Source organism: Xiphophorus maculatus, chromosome 11, assembly GCF_002775205.1.
Source record: "Xiphophorus maculatus strain JP 163 A chromosome 11, X_maculatus-5.0-male, whole genome shotgun sequence".
NCBI classification, from domain to species: Eukaryota; Metazoa; Chordata; class Actinopteri; order Cyprinodontiformes; family Poeciliidae; genus Xiphophorus; species Xiphophorus maculatus.
The window spans coordinates 12,628,655-12,645,845 of record NC_036453.1 but is presented as its reverse complement, the minus strand read 5'-3'; the positions used below and the strand labels follow the sequence as shown (position 1 = coordinate 12,645,845).

General features: G+C 36.2%; 2 protein-coding genes across 2 annotated transcripts; one reads left to right on the top strand and one right to left on the bottom strand.

The window, feature by feature from the left end:
• Window positions 1–287: 287 nt before the first annotated feature.
• styxl1 (serine/threonine/tyrosine interacting like 1) lies at window positions 288–5,044 on the bottom strand. The gene is made up of 8 exons (XM_005809304.2): window positions 4,824–5,044; window positions 4,657–4,718; window positions 4,021–4,123; window positions 3,798–3,931; window positions 2,277–2,425; window positions 2,094–2,191; window positions 1,701–1,813; window positions 288–530 (listed from the first exon to the last, which is right to left on the bottom strand). The coding sequence occupies exons 1-8, from the start codon at window positions 4,924–4,926 to the stop codon at window positions 396–398; spliced, it is 897 nt and encodes a 298-aa protein (XP_005809361.1). The 5' UTR covers window positions 4,927–5,044; the 3' UTR covers window positions 288–395.
• A 1,045-nt stretch (window positions 5,045–6,089) lies between these two features.
• Window positions 6,090–16,544, top strand: LOC102235845 (hepatocyte cell adhesion molecule-like). The gene is made up of 7 exons (XM_014472615.2): window positions 6,090–6,259; window positions 7,955–8,296; window positions 11,611–11,892; window positions 13,141–13,234; window positions 13,461–13,528; window positions 13,598–13,671; window positions 15,506–16,544. The coding sequence occupies exons 1-7, from the start codon at window positions 6,175–6,177 to the stop codon at window positions 15,653–15,655; spliced, it is 1,095 nt and encodes a 364-aa protein (XP_014328101.1). The 5' UTR covers window positions 6,090–6,174; the 3' UTR covers window positions 15,656–16,544.
• Window positions 16,545–17,191: the final 647 nt, after the last annotated feature.

Sequence of the window (17,191 nt, the reverse complement as noted above, 5' to 3'; positions counted from 1 at the left end):
AAATAATATATAATATATTATGATAATACAATATGCCCTTTTAGCACATGGAATGGTGATCTAAGAGACAGAAATAAATATAAAAAAATAATAATAATAAAAGTTTTTTTTTTGGAAATTCTGGAAGAAGAAGGAGACAAAGAAGAAGAAGAAGAAGAAGTTTGTGTTTGGAATTCTAACAATTAATGATTTGAATTAATGTGTGCATGAAGCTGTCAGTGTGTTGATACGTTTTGGTTCAGGAATTTTAAAAAAAATACATCATAAAATTCATACTCTTCCACAAACATGGATTTATTAAGGGAATGTTGAACGTTGCCTTTTAAAATAAATGTCCAAGAATTGGTCAAACATAAGAACATACATGACAGACTGACTGCAACATGTATTATCGTTCATAAAAATGGAGGTTTTGACAAATCCGTGTCCGTCTTTCCAATGGTGAGAACCTCCCACTCACACAACTGCTGCAGAAATCCTGTGTTGGGCCTCATGGTGGGTTTACATTTAATAATGTAGCTCCAGGATTCCTACAAAAGGCAGATCAACAAAATAATGCATTATTATGCATGCTTGAATTTTGCAGCCTTTCAAAATTCAAGACAAGTGTCATCTTTAAAATAACTTGATGTTTGTCTTGAAAGTCCAAATAACATCGTTTCAAACTCCCCCCCAGAGGACATATCATGTTGTCTCGAGGGGTTGCCCTATTTTTATTTATTCATTTATTGAGTTTATTTGATATGTGACATAACAAAACGTTAATTCCACATGTTTTGAGTTATGTTGTTGTTAGCAGACGTACAATAATTGTTGATGAACTCAAGTTTGAAACAATGTCACGTACACACTGAGAGATATGAATGGGACTGCATGTTGTGAGTTTAGTAGGCACCATTTCATCACCACACCTCAAAGAACTTACCATATATTAACTATACGTTTATTTTTTAAATATAAAATACATATTTTTTTTAAAAATCCGATTTTTTTGACCTTCAAGTGCTTTTTACTTGACGACACTTGACGTGTCTGTTTTTTGAGGAGTGATAATATGTACAAAATAATATATAATATATTATGATAATATAATACGCTGTTTTACTTTTTTTTTCACCACTAAAAAAAAAAAATCAACAATGATTGCAATTTTTTTACTTAGTTTGGGTAAAAGTCTTTTTCGCAGGCGCGAACGCAAAGCTGAAAACAGTCATTCCATTTACGGACTATGAAATCACAGGGACACACGTTGTGACACTTAAAACCGGCAACATGTCTCAATGCCAAAAAATAAATAAAGGTTAGTTTAAAGTCATACTCTGAATAAATGTTACATGAATTATATTTAAGTTGAGTCAGTGTGAACACTCTAAGAAGACATGGTTCCACATTAATGGTGGCTAACCTGGTATCTGATGTTAAAAGTGATTTAATGCTTGATGAAAGAGATATTTTGATAATTTTTTTAGGGAACTTGTACTTCAATCGATCATCTGCAGTTAATATGAAGATATCAGAATATGAGAAAACAGGCAAACGTTTTCGCTTTCTCTCTGTGAATAATTTTTGTCATTTTACTATTTCCAAAATGAAGAGCAAAGTTGAAGCCATTGGCCAAATTGTTACTTGGATACAAAATGATGCCTTTGTTTTTACTTTGATGATTTGTGTACATGCCGTCCTGTATAATTTATACTTGCCTCCAGTGTGTATCTGAAGTAGTGTATGAGGAATGCGAGTACCACGGCGCTGCAGCGGCTTGTTCCCTCCCTGGAAACTATCAGGACACGAGATCCTTCATCAATGTGAGAACCTGAACAACAAAGAAGTTACCATTTGATTAAAAAACACATCTGCTCCAGGTGTTTTTCTAACAAATTTGCGACTTTTTAAACTCAGAAATTTCCAAAAATGTCTGGAAACATTCAGAGATTAATCTAAAAGTTTTTGCTAATGCGCCGTCGTAGTTGAAGAATTTAACTCTTTTTGTCTCATTCGCGTGAAACATAATAGTTTAAGATTACACTCTTATGTGCTAACATCCATGCCACTTTAACTTCAACTTGTTCAACAGAAACATGTCCGACACTCACTAATAAAACTGCATGTGGTTTCGAAGTTTGAATATAAATCCGACTCCACCTTGTCAGCCAGCGGGATGTCAAGGATCACCCGGGTTTCTTTTTCAGCCCTGGAAGTTAACAATTGCGTTTACAAAAACAGAAAAGGAACTCATGAAGGATTTCGAAACATTTGCGAGTTCGAACTGGTCTTACTTTGAAAAGTCGCTCTGAGTGAACTGCGAGATGCTGACGATTGCACGGATTTTCAGGTTCCACAGGGAGCCCTGGCTTTGTTTCAGGTCTCCCATATACAGCAGTCCAGGTATAACCTCCAAAGGATAAAGCCTCAAGCTTTCAAGCTCCTGAGACGAACCCACACATATATTTGACTGTGATGGTCTGGATGCAGCTGAAATCTTATCGTTTCTCATTGTAAAAGTTACAGAGAAATCTAAAGGTGGAGGGATGGTTGGTATGTTCTGCATACTGCATATTCTATAAATAAGATCATGTTCATCATTCATACTCATTTAGGCTTTTTCACATTTGATCATATTACGCTCACGGGTTTCAGTGTGTTTATAAAGAATTTATGTCGCAGATCAACACAAAATTGTGCATAATGTGAAGTGAAATATTTAAATGAAATCAAATTACTAAGAGTAAGTCTGAACGCAGACATGCACTGAGTCCTTTCTGGGTTGAATCTACATAAAACCACCTATTATTACAGTTACGACCACAAGTTTTTTCTAATATATAGAGATATAGATAATCTATATAGATATAGACAGCATGGAGGATCAAAAACGGACAATTTTAAAAATAAAAGCAGAAATACATTAATCAGTACACCTAACATGCACCAATTAATTTAAAAACTGAGAAGTTTCCCTTATGTTTTATAATTTGCTTGACCGTCATACTTTATTTATTTATTTAATTTTAGTTTTAAGCTTATATATATAAGCACGTAATATACGTTTTACAGTTTTTTTTAATTATTGTTTTGCGTTCTCCCTTTAAAGTTAAATGTATATTTGCATTTAAATTCTTGAACTTTTTTTATCTTCTTTTTCCCAAGGTTTTTTTCATTGCCATCTGTTCTTTTTGCATTTTTCTGTCTCATCTTTTCATTTTACCATATGCATTTCTGCCTCATTATGCAAATGAGGAGGACTTGAGTTCCTGCCTGTTGGTTGGTTGGTTGGTACAATCAGTTTGCCAGCCACTTTAGACGTAATGCATCTTTGAGTAAAAGGAAAAATATTAAAAACTATTTTTAAAAACAGTATGTGCAGAAGCATATAGTCATTTGGAAATAGACTGAAAAAAATAATAAATTAAGTTATAAAACCTGAAATAAAGTTCTCCTTTTTTTTTTTTTTGCGTTTTAAGAGCACCGATTTATTTATTTGGGCAGTTATATACTTTTACGTTTAATTACGTCAGTTCTGGTCTTCCATAATAGCAAGCAAGCAGATGGAAAACGGGCGTGGAAGAGCAAGAAACTGAAGTAGTGAGGTAAAAGCAACACCAACAAAAGCAAAATGAAGCGCAAGACGGAGCAAAGCAACCAAAAATATTCAACTAAACTCGAAGCTCAAATGTTTGTGACTTTAAGTGGATTTTGAAGGCAGTGAGCTGCATTGAATTTGATTTTGTGACCTTTGGACTGGATAGATACATAGATTGATGTGTAAAAATAAAGCAGTCTGTGTTAGTGAGTTTTACCCAGATGGTGTAAAGGGTCTTCTCAGTCCTTAGAAATGGGTAAATAGCTGAGAACAGCCTGTAGCCTCCTGCCAGTATTTGAATTGGACGGTAGCAGGATTTTCCCAGCTCTCGGGCACAATCAATGGCCCTACCTGAAATCACAGCGAGGAGGGTTAATATCTGCTGCTGTGTGGGAGGAAGTTGTACCGTTACATGGCTGCTGATGTTCCAGTGTTATTACCGTTTTCTTCTTCTAAACTGCTTGTGGTGGAATCATAGATCACAACGTTCTGCATGGTGTCGAGCTTCACTGCATCTGGCAGGTAGAACGTACCATCTCCAGCCTGCAGCTCGTCACCATGTGAAGTGGAAGATCGAATCAGTCACACAGAAAAGTCTTCATATTGAACAATCAGATCGTCTTCAGTGTGTAACTTTTATAAAGAATTTTTTCCATATTTTCAAGAAAAAAACTTGAACATTTCTGCATTTCAAAAGTCAAAATATTACAATTTTTTAAACTCCAAACTTTTCTTTTTATTTTTTTCTAGAAATTTTGTTAGATGTTGTTTGGCAGAAATTTTCTCTACAAAGGCTTTAATACACTGTCATGTTTTCAAACAATGTAGCCGTAATGTTTCCACCAAAACTGACACTAATAATGTAAGGAATATCCTTTTTAATGAGGTCATTTTCTGTAGGTTTTTCTGATGTAATTTTTAATAAGATCCAAATGTATCATTGCAGAAAGTGTATTAAACATGAAAACCAAAATGTTTCTCTAATTTAAAAATCTAAACAAAATATGTTTGGGTTTTTTTTTTTTAGCTGTAAACTACATTTTTGTAGGCAGACAGACAGAAACATGATGCCGTACCGTTTTCACATGTCTGGCTGTGATAATATGACCTGTCAAGAAGTGATGGGTTTCCTGGGCATCTAGAAAAGAAACAGAAAAGTTCTTCATAACTGAAGTTTCAATGAAGCAACGGGAGCAAGAGAATAAAACCATCAGACACCAGGCAACTGCAGCCGAAATCTCACCAATCAGACAGAGGTAGTTGATCTCGGCCAGCCTCGGCACGGTCCGGGTCTGGTTGAGGAGGTTGTAGAGCTCCACAGGTTCACACAGGGCGAGCTCCGCCATGCTGGGAGAGACGGACCAGGAACCAATCAGAACAAAGAGCCGCAGGATGTGGTTATAGTCCAGAGAAACCCCAACATCAACAAGTGGGCATGTTGTCTTCACCGGGGAAGCTTTTTCTGTTTGACTGCTTCCTGTTGCCAAGCAACACGGAATTCCCTCTCATTGGTTGCTGGTGATGATGCAACCCGGAAGTCTCAAATTCAAATTTGATATTGTAAAATTGGAGTTTTATCCAGTGCTTGTTCAATGTTACACATAAAAGGTTCAAAATGTGTCTAAGCGATAGCTACTCCTACTAAACTAGTGCTTTAAAAAAAAAGAGATGGTCTTTAATTAGTTTTTATATTTATCAATCTGATATGAGGATAAAACTTTTCTATCAGAATAAGCTGCTCTGCTTGTTTATTTTGTCCTTAAGCTAAAAGGCTACGACCTAATTTTAACTGCGGGACTTTAATAAATTGTGTGCAAACAAAACAAGTTAGTGCAAAAAAAAAAAAAGAAAAACTAGACAAAACTAATATAGAAATAGATAACCAATAATTAAATTCCAGAGTGTAGACTGAAAGAAGGTGTATTTTTTAGCATAAGCTTACTCTACTTCCACTTTCTCATACTAACAGCATCATCAAAATCAAAAGAGCAGAAATTTTCCTGGATATTTTTCTAAAACATGTTTCCAAACAATTCCACCTCCGTCTGTAGATAAACTCGTAACAGAAAATAAGCAATCATAGTCCAGCCTGATTGTATTTGTTCTGCAAGTGATTTTATAATTGCTCAAAAAACACAGTTTGAACTTCTCACAACAATCATTACACACCCGACTCCAACCGAGGTGCAATTGTCTTTAATATTTGTCGCGACCCTCTAGTTTGTTTGTTTTTTTTAAACTCACCCTTCTCTCTTAACTCACAGTTTGATTCCTATCATAATGGGGCTTGCATGAATTAAACACAGTTTTGTTTTATTATCACAAGACTGACTGAACCCTGACGCTTTTACACACACACACACACACACACACGCACACACACACACACACACACACACACACACACACACACACACACACACACACACACACACACACACACACACACTTTTGTTCTGCTTATACAGTGGCGTTTGGAGAACAACACGTACTCAGTTCCAGGCCGGCCTGAATGAGTGACTGTGTCCTCCGTCCTGCCCAGAGCCATGAATCATGCTGACAGTCTGTGAGAAAAACAAAGCTTCTTCCTCAAGATGCAGACAGAGAAGGACGCTCCTTCCAACGGAAAAAAGATCTACCACATTTTTTCACTCGTCGTCTTTGGCTTCTTAAACTCAGGTAAGAAACGCTGTCAAGATAAACAACTTGGAGATTTGCAGCACAACTGAACTACTGGGCCTGTCACGATGACAAATTTTGCTGGATGATAAATTGTCCCAGATGTTTTTTTTTTTGTTTTTTTTTGCGATAAATGGCAATATTGTTGCTTTGAGACCATTTTCAAGTAACATAATAGCAACGGCATAGTAACGCAAGAACGCATCCTCAAAGATCAATAAGCGTTAAATTCTAATGGACATTTCACACTGGAACTGGAAGACATTTGAAATATCCAAAATAAATAAACAATACAACAGAAGCAACAAATAAAATGAATTATGAGGTCTCTGTGGAGCTGTCGTTCAAAACAAGTTATAATTGAGGCCAAAACTCAAGACTGAAGACTTTTATCATGGAATTTTTGGTAGAAAGAGAGACGAGGAAAAAAAAAAAGTTAAATCATGCAAATGGAAATTATTGAGTTTGTTTTAATTTGCCATACGATGATTTACTACTTACTGCGTCAGAACCATAATATGTTGAAAAGGCAATGATTAAATATTAAGTGCATGTTTGCATTGCTCATTTTTAGTCTGTTGCATGAGAGCATATTTACTTTCACAGCCTTACCTTAAGCAGCGACTACAGGGAAGAGTTTTATGATGCAGGGAGAACAAATCTAAAATCTTTTCAATTTTGACATTTATAAAACACTAAGAACATGACGAAAATAGCAACAGATGTCCAGTTTGTTCCTCCACCACACCCTGTTGAGTTACTTTACCTCGTCACAATGTCAGTATTTGTTGGGATGCTGGATCGTATCCGACTGCTTGTTTTTTTCTCTCCACAGTCCGTATCAGAAGTGGCAGTGTCAGGGTTTTTTCAGCTGTGTTTATGTGTTATTATGTTATTGTGGGTCACTAAGCTGCTCTGTTTCTGCAGCACTAGCCTGGTGTCTGGATTGGCCTTTTCATGGACTGCCAAGAGGGAAATTTGAACAAACAATGCCAACTTTTGTTGCTCCATGTGGGCCCATCCCATAGTCTAACAGCTGTTACCGTAGCGATGAGGCTCTGGCTTCGGAGTGACACAGCTGTATGGCTCCGTCCAGCTGTTGGATAAATCCTACCCGTTTTCCCGTGTTTTAGGTTTTGAAAACCATTACAAATGTGTTGTGCTTTCAATAACAGTGCATTCGTTTGGATTTCATAGAAATCACAGGCCAACCAAGGCATTGTTGGTACGGAAGCATTTAACTGCCAGAACTAGAAAATAAATACTGAAGTGATGCTTACTCGTTTGAGCAAGAAATAAAACCGACTATAACGATGTCTGTCGCAATAAATCAACAAATCAATGACAAATTAAAACAAGATCAACGATTTCCATTTGCATGACTTATTATTTTTCTCTTTCTACCAAAAACTGGAAGACGAGTGTTAAATGTTCATTAGAATTGAAAGTTTATTGATCTTTGAGAACGTGTCCTTGCGTTATTATGTCATTACCATTACATTACTTGAAGACTGTCTCAAAATAACAATATTGTCGTTTATCGCAATAACTTTTGGCGTAATTTAATGTCCAGCAAAATTTTAGACAATAACAACTTCGTATTTTTTAGAAGCTATTTGTTCTAATTTCAATTTTAAGGCATCGTCCACTATGCTGTTTCTAATGCGCAGTGAAACCCTCCATGCTGTTCTGCAGGTGAGGTGGGAGCCGTGAACACGACCATCCCTAACGCTCTGATCAGAGGAGCGGTCGGGGGGGAGGCCCTCCTGTCGGTCCGCTACAGCAGCTTCAGCCTCGACCTGCCGGTTATCAAGTGGCAGCTCCAGAGGGAGAAGGCGGTCACCGTGGTCCAGTCCATCGGAACCGACATCATTGGGACCCTGAGGCCTGAGTATCAAGACCGGATTCTGGTGTTTGAGAACGGGACCCTGCTTCTCCACAACCTCAGACTGTCTGATGACGGGACTTACGACGTGGAGATCTCCATCACAGACGACATCTTTACTGGAGAGGGAAGCATCACACTCACTGTGGACGGTAGGGTCGGAAACAGCTTCGTGTGGCTGCTGATCACTTACTCACGGTTCTAGCTTTGGAGCTAAATTCGGGCCATAAAATTTGTTCAACAGAAAAAAGAATTTAAAACTGAAAAAAAAAAAAAAAAAGATTTGAAGCTAAGAAATATTTTGAAACTGTGAAAAAGAAACTGGAATCTGAAAAGTATTTTTGGAAATGTTTCTAGTTTCAACACTTCTTTTCAGTTGTGACAGAGTGCCTTCAGTCAGAGGCTTCTTACAGTTCTCCGTAATACAGACTGCTACAAGAGATATTTCCTGCCAATAGCGCATCACTATCCACAATAACTCTTTGAAGAATCTGAATTAATATTAGTTACAATTAATATTAGTAACTCAATTAATGTTGGGTGATTTCCCTTTGGGATCAATAAAATATTTTTGAATTGAATTGAACTTAAAACAATTTTTTTGTTCAGTTTCAAGCTTTTTTTGGTATCAAATCTGTTTTTCTTCTTTTGAACAAACCCTATGGCCCCAATTTATCTCCATGCCATTTATGTTTCCTTAGAGGAAAATGAGAAACATGGCTGGACCGGAACCATTATGCTCAACTCTGGACATAAGTCGAATGTATTTTCTTCTGCTAAGTATTCTTCAAATATGACACTGAGAATTAATAAAATGTTGCAATCTTTCCGAGTTCCCAAACTTACTGCATTGAAACAAAATCTTCAGTTTCTAAAGTTTTCATTCCAACTGGAGATGTTTAAATGTTCTGAATGTCCATTGAGGTATATTCTGTTTTTGGCTCTGGTCTTACTGTAGGTGGGATACGCTATGCTGGGAATGCTGGGAGTTCACTGAACTCCATTAATGACATGTTTGTTTCATGAGAGACAGAACAAGCTGCTTGAGACGCATTAATTCAAAGAGGAAGTTATCTGCTAGTATCTAAACCTACATTTATCGCTCAAAAAAATTACTCTTTGGACGAACATAAAAAAATCATGGAAAGGATTTCCACCTGATTGCTTTATTTCAGCGCTATGTAATTCTGCTACTCCAATTTAAAGCAAATGTGTTAGGTAAACTTAATTTATTAAGGTTGATTCAACTCATTTACTATAGTTGGACCCAATGTAATTTAAAAGAGCCAGCCCAACTATTTTGCAATGTTTTGGACCAAATAATTGACTTTACTTGATTAAGATTAATGTAAATCTAGTTGAAACCAACTTATGTTACAGTGGTACCTTCACACTACTTCATTAATTTGATCCAACTCATGAAAATTAAGTTAGCTCAACAAACATGCTTCATGCTAAAAGAAAGCTATTGAATTGTGTGGAAATCCTTTCCATGATTGAATTATGTAAATTCTTTTAAGTGCTATTAAATGAAGTGTTTTAAGACAGGACTTTGTGAAAGGGTAGAAAGAACACTCAACAATTAGAAAAGGTGCAACAGAACTGTATTTTCAAAATTGTTATCAATTTTATTTTACATGTGCACTGCAGGCACTTTACTACAAAAGGTATAAACTCTTGCCATACGATAACCCGCTTGAACATGCATTTAAGCTAGTTTAAATGAATAGTTTAAACAAAACCTTTAGAGTCAGTGTTTAATTAGTAACAAGAAACTTCAAAATAGTTCAGTTACCACAGCTCTTAAGTGCTGTGCAGAGAAAAACAAATAACACAGCACAAAAAAAACAGCTGAGTTTGAACATTGATGATGGAAATGCTCACATTCCTAGATTTGTACAAACATCTGTAGTTTAATGTGTAACTAAAAAACAACAAAAGGTTGAAGTTTTGTTTTTCCAGCCAAAACTGGGCTGTGTTGATCACTGTTGAGCATAGAAATCAAATTCCTGACAAAATAAAAAGTGTCAGTAAATTTGCTCTTCAACTTTTGAGAACTGTAACAATTTAAATCTCGTTTTCGACTGCAGTCTTTAAAGACTGATTGGTCTTATGACGCTTTCCTGAACTTTGGAGAATCATGTAGCAAGTTTCTCAGCAGGAGAGTTGCGTTTTGAGAACCTGTGCTTTGTTGGATAGCTTGTTTTCATCCAATTCCAGAACAATTTTCTGCAGAACTTCAAAAGTATAAGGGTTAGGGTAAGGGTTAGATAAGTGCATAGATAAGACCCAGCAACATCACCACCGCAAAAGATACATTGCCCAAATTGTTCATCACTTCCACCCCCTCCAGGACAATCCCAACATCCACATGGGCATCAGCAGGCTCTGCACCCTTTGGTCGAATAACGAAGATTCCCAACACAGTCTCAGCTATGGCCATTTGTGCACCTTGATCAACGTCCTATGAGAAATAGGGTGGAGTATTGGGGGGGGATTTCACATTTCATTAAATAAAAGATTTACATTAAAATAGTTTGGCTGACTCATGGTAAAATACTTCCAACAACTAAGGTCCACCAAGGACCTGTCTGTGTTAATTCTCAAATTCACTAGATGCACGCCAGGAATCTCCCTGCTTCTCTTGAAAAGCCGCCATGAAGTTTTCCCAGGCGCACGACAGTTGTGTCACGTAATCTTCCGTAATCTCGCGTGATCTCCTGATCTCGCTGGACCCTCTTCGGCGGGAGATCAGTCTGACTAAATTGAATCACATTATCTCAACTTGAATGCATTTTATTAACGCTAGGTTGTTGAATTTTATGTTTATCTGACATGATTTTGTCATGTTTGCCTTTGAGACAGGAAATTATTTTCCTGTCTCAAACATGTTATTTTTTTGTAAATGCAACGACCACCTCAATTCAATTTTTTGACAAGCATGGAACAAGCAGAAAATGGTAGAGAAACACTGATTAATTGCCAGCTAACCATCACTGTTAGCACATGTTGTATCCCGAGTTTCCATTGACCGCATAAATGCGTAAATTTTAATTATGAAAATAAATTTGCTTAATAAAAACTTTTGTTTTTTGATAAAAAGTTTTGGCGCTCGCATGCGGTGGGTTTTTTGGCTGTATCAAAATTGGTTTATTTCACAAAACAGCAAAGGAGACTTTGTTTTCACATCACACAAGTCACATAATCAACAACAGGATGTTACTACTGGTGGAAAAGACAAAGAAGAAGACAGGAAGTAGTTGGAGGTTGATGGAACTGCGTGTTTTTTAATGACTTACAAACTCATTCACATGGTAATTTAATTGCGTTTGTTAATTAATGGAAACACTGTGATTGCAAAATTGTGTTTTTTCGACATTAGCAGAATATTGAGAAAGTTAAATGCTTACATTTCCATACATGTTTATATTAATGAATGTTGGTGTTTGCTCTCACCCTCACCCAGAGCCTATATCCAGGCCATACATCCACATGGAGGCCTCATCCGTCCTGGAGCTCAGCGAAAACTTTGTCCTTAACTGTTCTCATGACAACGGGACCAGAACCACTTACAAGTGGTTTAAAGGTGGGAAACCCCTGGCCAATGAAACACGATTTGTCCTGTCACCTGATCAGAAGTGCCTGACCATCAGTCGAGTGTTGATGACTGATGAGGATATCTACAGCTGCGCCGTGGAGAACCCACTGGGTAACATGACCAGCCTGCCAATCAGACTGGCCGTGTACAGTAAGTAACAACATACTTTTGTCAGTTATGCCTGTATGCTAGACATGCTGACATGGCCAGTATGATTCTTTTTTACAGGGACACAAATGGTTCAACTGAAAAACCCAGAAACGATTCACAGAGTAAACTCCTCCAAATTTACTTTGTGAAATCACAATTATTAGGTAAGGGAGCATTTTGCCAAAAAAGGAGATTTAATTGACTCCGAAAAGTCATACAAATGCAATATATACATTGTTTTTTACAGGGACACTGCAAAAGATACATTACCCAAGTTGTTCATCACTTCCACTCCCTACAGGGGGTGTATATATGAGCATACATACTGTATATCTATATCGACAGACAGACAGACAGACAGACAGACAGATAGATAGATAGATGTGAATATAGTATATGGTGTACTAGGGCTGTTGTAGACAAGAAAGAAATGAAGAGTAAATTTCCCCCACATTTTGAGATTAATCTTAGAAATTTTCTAGGAATTTTTTTTTTTTTTTTTAATGTTTGAGCTCGAAATGTCCAAAAATGTTCTACAGTAAAGACAGAAATTTTGAGATAAATCTCTGGAATTTTCTAGAAAAACATGGAAATTTGTGAGCTCCAAAAGTCAAAAACTGGCAATGATAAACTCAGAAAGTTTGAGATTAATCTCAGAAATATTTTTTTTTAAATTGGGGGAAATTTCTGAGGTCAGAAAGCTGAAAATTCTTTGGTTTCTTCTCCCCAATTTTTGGACTTTTGGAGCTCAGAAGTTTCCTTGTTTTTCTGGAAAATTTCAGACATTAATCTCAAAATCTCAGAATTTTTCTTGCAAATTTTGAGATAGGAAGAGGGCTGCAACTTGGATCATCGATGCCAGAACCATTAAAGATCTTGTTGCAAGTAGCAAACATGGTCACAAGAAACCAACGTGAGAGAAAGATGGGCTGAAAGCTCTGCAGTTGTTCAATAAAAGAATCCTTAGAACTACAACTTACACACATTGTGAGGGAAAATCACTGGAATCAAATATTTTCAAACCAGAATCGGGATGTTGCACCAAAACCTTTGACAAGCTTTTGGTGCCCTCTACTGGAGAGGTTGGCATGGAAATGTCCCCATTTTTCAGGATTACATATCACAGACAGAGCATGCATCGTAGTAAAAGCAGCTTTACTGTCAGATTTTGGGTTAGATGTTAAAATATTAAAGTAAACAAGTCTCATTTATGTAAATATTTATTCAGTAGCTCTCGTTTGTCACCAGGAAGAAGCTCAGTCTACATCATGCTTTCCACAGGAGGAATCTTCATCCTCATCACCCTGGTGACAGTGTGTGCATGCTGGACTCCTTCTAAAAAGTAAACTGTGATACTGTTAATTAACCATTATGGAGCTAAATTGGGGTCATAAAGTTTGTTAAAAAGAAAAAAAATCTCCTTTTTTTAATTTCAAACTGTTTTTTTTTTCTTTTGAACAAACTTTATGACCCCAATTGAGCTCCATAGACCATCAACTGTAAAAATGCAAATGTACGTCCACTGCATATTTACCAATGTTTTTTTTTTGTTTGTTTTTTAATCTAAGGTCAAGACAGGAAACTAGAAAGTCCAGGATGTATGGTCATTCTCGTCATACACAGCTTAAACAGAAAGGTAAATATAACATTTCTGGAGACTGCAGCTAAAATTGACGTCTTGTGTAAGATGTGTTTTCCTTTACAGATGATGTGCTTCCCAAAATGACGGAGCATAATGGGATAAAAGCAGTAACTTCCCTTTACGTCCTCCAACAAAAGGTATGACTCTTCTCAGCATTCTGCTTATTTACTGTTTTAGACTACAGAACGATTTTTGTAAAACTATCTTTTTGTGATGGGGGAGATTGAAAATTAAATATAACTATGCTAACAGGCACTGAAATGTATTGCATAAAAATAGGAATTATTTATGAATAGCTATCAAATGAGAAAACGGCTACTCATTTGCTGTAGAGAGGCTAACAGCTTCTTCTTCTTTTTTTTTTTTTTTTTTTTTAATGGCGGTTGGCAAGCAACTTAATGGTGTGCATTACCGCCACCTACTGGTATGGAGTGTGGATCAGGACGCAACTTAAAACAAAAAACAAAAAAAAAAACGAGGCTAACAGCTAGCGTACTTGCTTTGCTTATAAACTAGCGAGCTTCTTCTTCTGTTGCATTTTATGGCAGTTTACAGACTTTGTGCATTACCGCCATCAACTGGACGGAGATGTAACTTCAGAAATTAATTATAAACTAGCAATGATAGGCTAGCATTAGCCTTGGATAGGCTAACAGCACACCTAGATGGTGACCTTTGACTCGTACTTTGTGTTTTTTTTAAAGAAGCGTTTCTTTTATCAAGAAAAGTAAATAGCATTTACAATACCTGAAAGTAATATACGTTAGATGGATTTACAAGTGTTCTTTTGACAGAGTATACCTTAATCCAACATTACACCATGGATAAATATATTGTAACTTACGGAGATTAAGTTAACTTCCGATTCGTCAGATGGCTAAAGGGCTTTTCCACCTAATTTACCTTGAGCATCTTTAAATTGCTGTAGATTAAGAGCTTCAGTACTCATACTTTTCAAACATTGACTCGATCAGGGTGTTCAAAATTTTTGTCATGTTGACCAAATTTGTCAAGTCAAAAATGTATTAAAAGAAACACATCTAGTTTTCAAATTCTTTTAAACTCTGTTGAACAAATTTATTCTCAGTTATAAAAGCAGGATTTGGGTCACTTTCTTTTCTTTTCGCTTCCTAAATTTAGCTGATAATTAAATAACAGCTGAATTAGTTGTGGCAAAGTTGGCTTTTTAGTAAAAGTCCCTGGATAGAAATTGTTTTATTTATTATACAAGCTTGGGTATAAAAATATGAATACTTTGTGTCATACTTAAAATTTTCCGTTGCCATATGTCAGTCGTAATTTTACCTTTAGTAAAAATAGAAAGTTCAATGAACTTTCTAGAATGTCCCCCAAATGCACATTTTTCAAGTGCAGTTGGGGGACACAAAAAAAGGAGCCACAAATGGCCCCTGGCTTCAACTTAACTCACTCACTCTTTGGTTACCAGCAACAACTAGCTAATTTGCGCTGCTGCAATTTAAGGTTTTGCCACCGTTCGGCATAACTGCTTAAAAGTAGAAAACGGCATGAAGTGAAAATTGTGGATAAAACAAGACCACACCACCAGTTTAGAAATATTTCAGATATTTAAAACAAAAAAAAACGTATCTATGTGTCTTGACTGATAACTTGTGGAAAGTATAATGATACATTTTTTAGCCATATTGTCCCTGAACTGGTACTCTTCACTAAAAGCAGAATATTTAAAACCTAGTTTAGATTTGTGAAACCTTTATTTGATTTGTGAAAGTTTAATAATGGACAATGCTAATGTGTTCCCAAATCACCAGCTAACACATTTTTTGTATTTTTGTCAACTCAGTTTATTTAGTAAATAATAAATAGTGAAAATACAGTAACGCTTTCGTTCATATCTGAAAGTGTTTAAAAATCTCACTCATCTGCAAGTATCTGGTTCATCAGATTCGTCTACATTACTTGCAGATGAACCACTAAGCTCTTGTTTTGTAGGAACCCTCAGTGGACGACTCGTCCAGCAACAGCATTGGGTCTCCTTCTGAACTGGACAGCCCTCCATCCTACACAACTTTCCCCAACTACACAAACTCCCTTGTGCGGTCAGGTGGAACTCAAGCCGGCTCCTTCCCAAAGTGTGTCTGAAACTTCATAAACTGTTCATCATACCAGATGAAGGAGCAGGTCATTTGGTGCCTGCCTTCGTGCAAAACTTTAACTTTGAGTTTTTGTGAACTCAATTAAAAAATGTAAGCATTTTTTTTTTAAAGATCTGTTACTCAGCATCTTGCAAAAGTATTTGCACTGGTGGAGATTTTTTTTTACATTTTGCAGTGTCGCAGTTAGAAACTTTAGGGTGTTTTATTGAGATTTTATGTAACAGACCAACACAAAGACCAGTGGTGTCCAAACTTTTCGCCCAGGCGGCCAAAGCTCGCAAATTTCAATAAATAAAGAGTGCAAAAATGTGTTTATTATTATGTGCTTAGATTGACCTGCTCAATAATGAACAAAATACTTATGAAATCTGTATATTATTAAAGATAAAAAAAAGAAAAAAGGTTTAGGACTGTTGCACTATTAAAAGAAAGAGCTGATTTCCACATTTTTTGGGGGACATCAGTTGTTTTCTATTTTGTTGGCCAAATTTTGAACATTCTTGACTTAAAGTACAGGGACAAACAAAATAATTTGGCCATACTTTGGGCACTCCTGTCCTGTAATTGACTAATTAAAGCTGCAGGTCGTCTGGGGTACGTCTCTGAACAACTTCTAGTATATTGAGAAATTGCATTTTTGGCATTATTCTTCAAATACAGTCCCAGGTTCTGTCAAATATGATGGAGAGCAACAGTAAACACTAACTTACAAGTTTTGCCATGGATTTGGGCTTTGATTAGGCCGCTTAACACATAAATATGCTTTGATCTAAATTATATCTCAAATTTTCTGCAGCTTCGAACAGGCTTTCTTCCAGGATTTTCTTTATTTAGTTACGGTACATTTCCCATCAATTCAGACCAGTTTTCCTGTCCCTGCCAACAATATATATATATATATATATATATATATATATATATATATATATATATATATATATATATATATATATATATATATATATATACATATATATATATATATATATCCCCACAGCATGATGCTGCCACCACTGTGTTTCATCATGGGTTAAGAGTGGTGCATGTACATGTTTTTAAATGTTGAAAGTAGGACCAAAGTTGCAGGCAGGAACTTGTGGTAAGCATAATGAAAGTCTAATCATTAAAACAGAAAACCTACAGAACTTGCACCAGAAAAACAGGCAGATTAACCTATTAATAATAAAATAATAATAATACACTTTATTTATACAGCACCTTCCAACAGCTCCTTGCATTGACCAAAGTTCTGTACAAAGTAAAATAAATAAATACACAACAAAATTAAATAAGTGCTAGTCAAAGATACAACCACAATAATAAAAAGGTGAAAATAATATAAAAACTTACAGCCAGTGAGGCTGTATACAGAGGAAATGTTGGAATGGTGTATAATTAACAAACAATTAAGCTAAAAACCAAGGGAGGGACATATTAACACTGAACTAGAGGATAAACCGAAATCCATAGAACAGAACACAAGAAGATCATAAATGAATATACATGGCAATGAGCACAGAGT

Bases quoted from the DNA above. Each gene is read 5' to 3' on its own strand.
- styxl1 (XM_005809304.2), bottom strand. From the start codon at position 4,926: ATGGCGGAGCTCGCCCTGTGTGAACCTGTGGAGCTCTACAACCTCCTC. The intron at 4,719-4,823 runs GTGAGATTTCGG...TTTCTTTTCTAG, and splicing joins CAACTACCTCTGTCTGATTG to ATGCCCAGGAAACCCATCAC. The intron at 1,814-2,093 runs GTGAGTGTCGGA...TTTGTTGTTCAG, and splicing joins AACCACATGCAGTTTTATTA to GTTCTCACATTGATGAAGGA.
- LOC102235845 (XM_014472615.2), top strand. From the start codon at position 6,175: ATGCAGACAGAGAAGGACGCTCCTTCCAACGGAAAAAAGATCTACCAC. The intron at 8,297-11,610 runs GTAGGGTCGGAA...ACCCTCACCCAG, and splicing joins CATCACACTCACTGTGGACG to AGCCTATATCCAGGCCATAC. The intron at 13,235-13,460 runs GTAAACTGTGAT...TTTTAATCTAAG, and splicing joins TGCTGGACTCCTTCTAAAAA to GTCAAGACAGGAAACTAGAA.